Source organism: Nyctibius grandis, chromosome 30, assembly GCF_013368605.1.
Source record: "Nyctibius grandis isolate bNycGra1 chromosome 30, bNycGra1.pri, whole genome shotgun sequence".
In the NCBI taxonomy this organism is placed as follows: domain Eukaryota; kingdom Metazoa; phylum Chordata; class Aves; order Nyctibiiformes; family Nyctibiidae; genus Nyctibius; species Nyctibius grandis.
The window spans coordinates 2,517,029-2,526,398 of NC_090687.1; the positions used below are offsets into that span (position 1 = coordinate 2,517,029).

Genomic DNA, 9,370 nt, shown 5'->3' on the forward strand with positions numbered 1-9,370 from the left:
GGATAGGATGGGATGGGATGGGATCAGATGGGATGAGGATAGAGCAGGACAGGGTGGGATACGATGGGCTAAAATGTGATGGGGACAAGACAGGTCAGGATGGGATGGGGTAGGATGGGACAGGACAGGGTTAGGGCAGGATGGGATGGGGACAAGACAGGTCAGGATAGGATAGGATAGGATAGGATAGGATAGGATAGGATAGGATAGGATAGGATAGGATGGGATAGGATAGGATGGGATAGGATAGGATGGGATAGGATAGGATGGGATAGGATAGGATGGGATGGGGACAGGGCCAGATGGGATGGGGACAAGACAGCATGGGATAGGATGGGATGGGGACAAGAGAGGTCAGGATAGGATGGGATGGGATAGGATTGGATGGGACAGGACCAGGGCTAGGGCAGGATGGGGTAGGGACAGGGCCAGATGGGATGGGGACAAGACAGGTCAGGATAGGATAGGATGGGATAGGATGGGATAGGATGGGATGGGGATAGGATAGGGCCAGGGCAGGATGGGATGGGAACAAGACAGGTCAGGATAGGATGGTATGGGATGGGATAAGATAGGGTAGGACAGGATGGGATGGGGACAGGGCCAGATGGGATGGGGTCAGGACAGGATGGGATAGGATGGGATGGGGACAAGAGAGGTCAGGATAGGATGGGATGGGGCTAGGGCAGGATGGGATAGGATGGGGCTAGGGTGGGATTAGGGTAGGACAGGACAGGAGGGGATGGGATGGGGTAGGGCAGGATGGGGCTGGGGCAGGAGGGGACGGGGCAGGGCAGGACGGGGCAGGGCAGCCCGTGAGGGTCCGGGGGGCAGCGGAGCCCCCGAGCCGCGGGCGGGGGGCGGTGCGGGCCCGCTGCCCTCCTCCCGCCGCCCCGCGCCCTCCTTTGTTTACCCGGGCCGGTGGCGGGCGGGGGCGGCGCCGCCGGGGGCGGGCGGGGGGAGGCGGCGGCGGGCGGGCGGGAGCCGCCGCGCTCGCACCAGCTGTTTCCCGCCTTGAGCCGCAGGCAGAGGCCGCCGGAGCCGGGAGCCGGAGCCGGGAGCCGTGAGGCCGGGCCCGGCCGCCCCCCGCCGCGGCATGGAGTACTTCATGGTGCCGGCGCAGAAGGTGCCCTCGCTGCAGCACTTCAGGAAATCCGAGAAGGAGGTCATCGGCGGGCTCTGCAGGTGGGGCGGGGGGCGCGGCGGGGGGGGGGGGGACCCCCAGAAATAAAAAAATGGGGTTTTGGGGGGTTTGGGGGGGTGGATTTATGGGGGGGGGGAGCGCGGCGCGGCCGCCGCAGCCCCGCCGCCCGCACGTGGTCCCGCCGCGCACATGGGGCCGGGCGGCCGCGCCTGGCTGGGGCGGGGGGGGGGAGGCTGCGCCCGCCCGCTGCCCCCGTCCCGTGGGGTGGGGGGGGTCTGCGGGGTGCGGGGTGGTTAAGGGAGTGGGGGGGGGTCCGGCGGGGTGCGCGGGGGGGGGCGCGGGTGTGTGTTTACTGCCGGGCCTGGCCGTGACTCTGCAGCCCTCCCGGAGGAGGCGGGTCGCGGCCGGGGCTGCCGGGACATGTAGTGCGGGGAAGGCGGCGGCACAAAGCGCGGGGAGGCGGCGGGGGGAGCCCCGGCGGATCGGGGGGACCCCCCACCCCACCGAGCGGGGATGGGGCTGGAGCCGCGGGGCTGCCCCGGGGCCCGGCGGGGCGGCGGGCGGGCCCGGCCACGCGTGGGGGGGGCGGCACAGGCCACGCGGGGCGGCCCTCGGGGCGCTGCGGGGCGGCCCCGGCCCGCGGAGCCCCCGTGGGGCGGCCCCGCTGCGGGGCAGCCAGGCCCCGCTGCACGTGTGGGGCGGGCCGGGGCCCTGTGGGGCAGCCCCGGCCCCTCCAGGCCCAGCCCCGCCGTGGGGCAGCCCTGCCCCAGCCCGCACACTCCCCCCGGGGACAGCCCTGCCCCACGGGGGTCCCCTGGCCCTGCCCCACCTCCCCGCTGCCCCACAGGCTCGCCTGGGGTGGGGGGGCTGCGCCCCGGTGATGGTCGGGGGATGCCCACACCGGAGGCCCCCGGGGGGTGCGGGTGTGGGGGACCCAGGGCGATGGGGCGGCTTCGCCGGGGTCCCCCACGTTAGTCGCTGCGGGTGGCTATGGCCCGGCGTGGGCCTGTGGCCCGGGTGGGAGGGCAACCGCCTGGGGCAGGGTAGTGCAGCCATCCTGCCCAGGGCTGGGGGGCTGCGCGGCCCCACACCTGCCCCCGGCGTGGGGCAGAGCTCAGGGGGGGCCTTGCTGCATTTCCACTGCCCCGAGCTCCGGGATGCCCTGCCTGGAACTCTAGGAGCTCGGGGACACCCTGCCTGCGAGCTTAGCTTGGGGGACAGCCTGCGAGCTTAGGGGACACCCTGTGAGCTTGGGGACACCCTGCCTGGAACTTTAGGAGCTTGGGGGACACCCTGCCTGTGAGCTTGGGGGACACCCTGTGAGCTTGGGGATGCCCTGCCTGGAGCTCTAGGAGCTTGGGGACGCTCTGCCTGCGAGCTTGGGGGACACCCTGCAAGCTTAGGGGACACTCTGTGAGCTTGGGGACTCCCTGCCTGGAGCTTTAGGAGCTTGGGGACGCTCTGCCTGCAAGCTTGGGGGATAACCCGAGAGCTTGGGGGACACCCTGCGAGCTTAGGGATGCCCTGCCTGGAGCTCTAGGAGCTTGGGGACACCCTGTGAGCTTGGGGACACCCTGCCTGGAACTCTAGGAGCTTGGGGACGCTCTGCCTGTGAGCTTGGGGGTCCACCCTGTGAGCTTGGGGGACACCCTGCTTTGGAGCTCAGGGACACCCTGCTTTGGAGCTCAGGGACAGCCTGCCTGTGACCTCAAGGAGCGTGGGGCACCCTGCCTGGCAGCTTGGGGATGCCCTGCCTGTGTGGCTGTGTCTCCCCTGCCCACCAGCGCAACCCGCAGCAGCCGCGGGCCCACCGAGCCCCCAGCCTCCTCGCCAGGCAGTGCCAGCTCTGACACCCCTGTGGGTTTGTTCCCCTCAAGGTCCAGGCGAGCGTGATGTCCCCGCCGGGCTGTGCCAGGGGCTACCAGGGCAAGATGGACCAAATTCCACTTGCCCAACCCAAACCCCCCACGGCACCAGCGAGGGGCCAGGGACATCCCAGGTGTTTGTCCCCTGTGCCAGGGTCCGTTGGGTGCCACCCGCTCCCCCTGCCTCTGTCCTGCCCTGTGCCTGGCAGCACTGGGTTCCAGGCTGGCTTCTGAACCCATGGGGTTTTTTTTCCCCCCTTTCCATATTTCGCTGTCACTTCTCAGGTCTCTTCCCAGGAAGAGCAGCCGGGGCAGGCTGCGGGAGGCCTGCCGGCGAGGAAGCAGGCTCTTCCTCCTTCCCCAGGATTTAAGAAACCGCTTCCGTGCCGCCCAGACCTGGGCCTCTCCGTCCCACTCCCTCTGCACAGCCACGGCTGGCGGTCCGGCCACCCCCGGCCCCACCAGGCATCGCCGTGCTGGGGGACAGACCCTGCCTGTACGAAGGGACGGCGTCCCCGAGGCCTGCCGGGGTTTGGCGTGTTTTGGGGATGAGTTCGGGGCTGGTTTGAGGCAGGTGACAGCCCCCATCAGATGGGAGCCCTGTGCCGCCATCCCACCACAGGCAACTCTTGCTCCATGAGGCAGACGGCCGCTTCCCCGAGCGGGGCAGACCCCCAGGCACCCATCCCAGCCCCGCACCCCCCAGGACACCCTCTGGAAGCTGCACGGCACGGATCCAGTGCAGCGGGCGCTTGGCACCTGGTGCCAGGCTGCTCCGGGATCCTGCCTTGGCGGCTGGGACAGACGTCTGCCCGGCTCCATGGCCTGAGCCGGGATCCTTCCCCGTCCCTCTGGGATGCACTGGGATCCTTCCCTGTCGCCCCGGTCTGAGCCAGGATCCTTCCCCATGTGTGTCGGAGGAGCCGCGGTGCGTTCCCCGGTCGCAGCAGGCGATGGATGGCCTGGGAGCCTCCTGGCACTGCCTGGGCACGTGGTGTTGCTGTGAGCAGGGCTTGGCTTTGCCGCTCACGCCCCTGGGCTCCCAGACCTCCATGGTTCCTCCATGGCCTCGCCGGGAAGGCAGGATGTCAGGCTTTGCTTTCCAGCCCGGTGTTGGCAAGGCGCTGGGCGGGACGGTCCCGTCTCCCCGTCCCGGAGCCACCGGGCACCTGGGCAGGAGGCTGGAGCCCGTCTTATCTCACCTCGTGCCGGCAGCCCGGCCCTTGTGTTTAGTCTTTGGTGCCTCGCAGTGTGCCCGGCGCCGGCGGCCTGACTTGCTGCCAGTGGGTGCCGGGTGCTTGCGTGCACCCCGGAGAGAGCTGCTGGCTGTGTTGGTTTGGCGTCATGGCCAGCTATTGCCCTGGCACATGGCTTATTAATTGCCAGTGCTGGCCATTGCCCAGTGGGCTGGCCATCCTTGCCATCCAAAACCCTTGCTAAGATTCGGTCGCCCTGTTCCCTGGACTGTCTTGGGGAAGAAGCAGGGTGTGGGTGAAGACGCAGGACCCCCACAGCGGTGGGGGCCAGGGCTGGAGCCCTCCCCGCCACTGTCCCCGCTTGCTGCCGGCGGCGTCGCCAGCTCTGGGAGGCATTTCCCGGCCCATCTGCGGGACGAGGGCGCGGGGGGCGAGGAGGCGGCAGCAGGAAGCAGGCGAGAGCTGCGGCTTGGGGTGGGACGGGGGCTTCTCTGCTGGGAGCTGTCATCTGGAAGCCATCAGTGGGGTGGGAGGGAGGGAGCTGCCTTCCCGGGGCCACACACGCTGGCCGGCCCTGCGGGGGACACAGCCGGCCGGCCCGCAGCCTCCCTCGCCCGCCCGGGGGTCCCCACCGTGCCCTGCCTTCCCCTCGCCCGGGCTTGCTGCCGGCGTTGGGCAGCCCGTGTCTGAGCCCGGTGGAGCTGGGTGGCTGCAGCGGGGCTGCCACTCATCTGTGCATCCCCCAGAGCTTTGGGTATGGGGTTGGAGAAACCCACCCACCCGCTTTTGTGCTCGCCAACGCCGCAGCCGTCGTCCTCTCCGTGTTTCCCATCCCTTCGGCAGCTCGGCATCACCATTGCAAAGCAAGGGGGGACCCAGCGGGGGCGAGCCAGCGGCAGGGGTGCAGCCCCCTGCTCCCTAACCCCGTGCCTCTCTCGCAGCTTGGCCAACATCCCGTTGACTCCGGAGACCCAGCGGGACCAGGAGCGGCGGATACGCAGGGAAATCGCCAACAGCAACGAGAGGCGGCGGATGCAGAGCATCAATGCTGGCTTCCAGTCGCTGAAAACCCTCATCCCGCACACGGACGGGGAGAAGCTCAGCAAGGTGAGCGGGACGTCACCGGGGCCGTGGCGAGGTGGGGTGCAGACATTGGTCCTGCACGGGGAGGTTTTTGGCATTGCTTGTCGGGCAGGACAGGGCTGTAAGAGTAATTGGGGGTATTTGCATATGTTAATTCAGCGATGGAGGTCTCTCCTGGGGAGATTTCCTCAGAGGGAGTGGGTGCGCATCACAAACCTGGTGTCCCGGAGCGGGCTGGGTGCGTGTGACGGCACCCCACGAGCCCCTGGGTGCCAGGGTGGCCCCGCTGCGGAGGGGAGCGGGGCGAGAAGGCGGTGCTCAGCAGCCAGTCGCGTTCCCAAGGTGGGTGAACTGGAGGTTCACCATGGTGGAGATCCCCAGGGAGACCCAGGGGTGAAGCAGACCCTGGATGGAGCTGCCGGGGCTGGGCAAGGAGCGGTGCTGCTGCATGGCGGGCAGGGAGGGAGTTCGGCAGGAGGGGGGCTCAGGGGGACACCGGAGCCTCAGCGTGCCCCTCCCGGCTCTCCCGCAGGCGGCCATCCTCCAGCAGACGGCCGAGTACATCTTCTCCCTGGAGCAGGAGAAGACTCGGCTACTGCAGCAGAACACCCAGCTCAAGCGGTTCATCCAGGTAGCACCTGCCTGCGCACCCCAGGGATGGGGCGGGAGGGGACAGTCCCAGCTGGCTGGGGAGGGAACGTGATCGCTGTTCCTTGGGGTCAGGGTGAGACCCTCTGCCATAATGAACCGGGGGACGGAGATGTTTGGCACCCTCCTGGCAGGGCAGGGGGGCCCTGTTCAACCCGGCATCCCTGACCTGGCAGGGGGAGAAGGGCTGGGGTCTGCTTTTCCATGTGGGATATCGGGGTGCGGCTCGGTGGCAGCTCTGGGGTGGCCAGGTTGAACCACCCCGTGCATCACGGTGTGAGAAGCGGGTTTGCATGAGGCTGGGGAGGTGAGGACCAGGAGGGTGGCTCCGTCCTCAGGCTGCGCTGTCCCTGTAGATCGCATTGACCCCATGTCCCCAGGGAGCCCCTTCCCTGCAGGGAGCTGTGTTGGGGGGTCGCCAAGGGGGTGGCATCACCCAGACGTGATCTGGACGAGGGGGAGAGCATCAGGGCTGGTCCCCGTCCCCTGACACTGCTTCCCTGCGGCAGGAGTTCAGTGGCTCCTCCCCGAAACGGCGACGGGCGGAGGACAAAGACGAAGGGATCGGCTCGCCGGACATCTGGGAGGACGAGAAGGCCGAGGATCTGCGGCGGGAGATGATCGAGCTCCGGCAGCAGCTGGACAAGGAGCGCTCGGTCCGCATGATGCTGGAGGAGCAGGTGAGGCCGCGCCGGGGCCGGATCCAGCTGCGGCACTGGTGGCCAAGGCACGCGGCGGGCTCGCCCTCTAGCGGGCTGTGACACGGCTGTGCCGGAGCCCACCGGTGACACCGGTGTGACACCGGCGCTGCCACGTGTAATGGGTCACCTGCTCTGGCCACCTTTCTCTCCACACTTGGCCGTGGGCTCCCCGACTCTGCCGTGTCCGCCCCGCGGGCACCCTGCGTGGTGGGGATCGGGGGGAGCCGTGCCAGCAGCGGGCTGGGCTCCCCACCAACGCCGGGGCTCTCTGGGCCGGCAGGTTCGCTCCCTGGAAGCCCACATGTACCCCGAGAAGCTGAAGGTGATCGCTCAGCAAGTGCAGCTCCAGCAGCAGCAGGAGCAGGTGAGGCTGCTGCACCAGGAGAAGCTCGAGCGTGAGCAGCAGATCCGGACCCAGGTCAGTGCGCGGATGCCAGCCCACCCTGGCCGTAGCCAACCCCTGGGGACACCCCAGTGGCCTCCTGCCCCCCGAGCGGTGCAGCTGGACGCGTGGGTGGTGGAATATGGGGGGTCGGGGCGGTTTGGTGGTGTGCTGGGCACCTCCCGTCCCTTTGGGCTGGCTGGGGCAGACAGCGGTGTCCCAGCAAAGCTCTCCCCCTCGGGGAATTGGGGAAGGGTCAGCACGTGGCTCCCCAGCGCGTGGGGGGGGCTGCACCTCGTGTTTCGGGGGGGGGATTGTGGCTTGGACCATGCCATGGTGGCTTCCAAGCTCCCTGTGCTGGAGCGGGTGGTTTGCAGCAGCGTGGAAGCCAACCCCATCTCTGGGTTGAGTCACTGGGTGACTCCCGTTGCGTTTTGGGGACCCCCCAAACCGCTCTGCGAAGCTGGGAAAGGGGAGCAGGCGAGCTGGTAGTGCCAGGCAGAGGTGGCAGGGCTGCGGGGACGGGAGCCTTCAGCCTCGCCCCGATGTGCCGATGGTGGGGGGAGCCTCAGGCCAGCGCGGTGCAGTGCGGAGGCGAGCGCGGTGCTGGCACCCGGTCCTTGCTCGCTGCCGCCCTCGAGCTCGGCCTGGGGAGCTTCAAAGGGAGGGAGAAAAACCAGCGTCCTCCATCCTTCGGCTTCTGCGGAGCCGCGTCCCCGCCGGATCCCTGCCGGCCGCCTCCTGGGGAAGTTCAGCCTATTTTTAGGTGAACTCTCCGTAGCCTCCTGCCAGGGCGGATCTTCCCACCCGCAGTTGTGCCGAGGATCTCCGAGGGGCGCGGCGGGTTCCTGGCCCCGCCGGTCGGGGCGAGGGGAGGGCTGACGCTTGCCTCTCCTGGCTCGAAAGCCCAAATCTTTCCCCCTTCGGCGTATGGGGAATCCTTCACGTTCCGCTCTGCCAGGGCTGAGGTGACGGCAGCTTTCAGCTGGCACCCGCTCGTGTCCGTGTGGGATGGGGGAGCTGGAGCAGCCGAGCTGCTGCTTCGGCTTTTCTGGGCTCTCCGAGGAGTTTGGGCTCCACAAACAAGCGTGATGCTCTCCCCATCGCCGCCGTGCCCGGGTCCCTGCTGACCAGGGTGGGTTTTTCCTTCTCTCCCCAGCTCCTGCCATCACATGCTCCCCCAGCGCCCACCCACCACCCCACCGTGATCGTTCCAGCGCCACCTCCCTCCCATCACGTCACCGTGGTCACCATGGGCCCGTCCTCGGTCATCAACACAGTCTCCACATCCCGGCAAAACCTGGACACCATCGTTCAGGTAAGGAGTGGGGAGGGAACTGGGGACTTCGGGGGGTCCCTAACCCCGCTGGGCGCGTTGGAGGGGGGGACACGACGTGCTGACGGGCGGCGGTCACCCCGGGCAGGCGATCCAGCACATCGAGGGGACGCAGGAGAAGCAGCTGCAGGAAGAGGAGCAGAGACGCGCCGTCATCGTGACGCCGGCGCGCGCCTGCCCCGAGCCCTCCGCCTCCGACACCGCCTCCGACACCGAGGGCAACGACAGTGACTCCATGGACCAGAGCAAAGAGGAGCCCTCGGGGGATGGGGAGCTGCCCTGACACCCCCCGGCCGGCAGCTGGGGAGGGGAGCTGGGGCAGGGAGGTGGGGGGGGGGACACGTCAGAGAATATGCTGAAATTTTTAAAAAATACAACGCGATTTGGGTCTCTTTTATGACCTTTTTCCCAATACTGTAAAGCAGAGTGCTAGAAAGGGCACCCTTCAGCTCCCGGGGGGCGGCTCAGGGGGGGCCACAACGGGACACAGGGGGCTCGGGGCGCAGTGGGGAGGTGTTAGGGATGGGGGGGCAGCCCCCCACCCCATTTTATCACCCCCCCTGCCAACCCACGGGAATCCTGCCAGGCCAGCGGCAGCTCCGGTGTTCCCGATGGCATTCCCTTGGGACGGGGCCTTCGGTTGGGATCTTAATTTGTTTTTTTCCTCCTCTTTTGTGTTGTTTTGTTGGGGTTTTTTTTAATTAAATGTTTGTTTGTAAGCAGGGGGGAGATGCCAAGTGACACGGCAGCAAATGCGGGATGGGCACCCCCCACTTCGGGGTACCCCCGGCCCCACCACGGCTCCCGCAGCCCACGTGGGGCAGGAAAAACCCCTTTGGAGAGCAAAAAGATCCCGGGGTCTGCCATGGGAGCACAGGCAGGAGGGCCAGCATGTGCCACCCCGCCGCCTTTCCACCGCCCGCCTCCTCGGCACAGGGATGGTGGTTTGGGGGGGCCGATTTTACACCCCTGTCCCCGTCCCTGTCCCCCCCCATCCCGCTCCCATCCCTCCTTT

The 9,370-nt window shown here is 67.9% G+C and overlaps 1 protein-coding gene across 2 annotated transcripts; it reads left to right on the forward strand.

Moving 5' to 3' along the window:
* Positions 1-986: 986 nt before the first annotated feature.
* Positions 987-8,648, forward strand: TFAP4 (transcription factor AP-4). Of its 2 annotated transcripts, XM_068420264.1 has the most exons (7): positions 987-1,185; positions 5,147-5,312; positions 5,821-5,919; positions 6,446-6,616; positions 6,918-7,055; positions 8,179-8,337; positions 8,444-8,648. In XM_068420264.1, exons 1-7 carry the CDS (start codon positions 1,097-1,099, stop codon positions 8,636-8,638), a joined length of 1,017 nt encoding a protein of 338 aa, XP_068276365.1. In that variant the 5' UTR covers positions 987-1,096; the 3' UTR covers positions 8,639-8,648. The 2 variants fall into 2 exon arrangements, with proteins under 2 accessions (XP_068276365.1, XP_068276367.1); XM_068420266.1 differs by lacking the exon at positions 5,821-5,919.
* Positions 8,649-9,370: the final 722 nt, after the last annotated feature.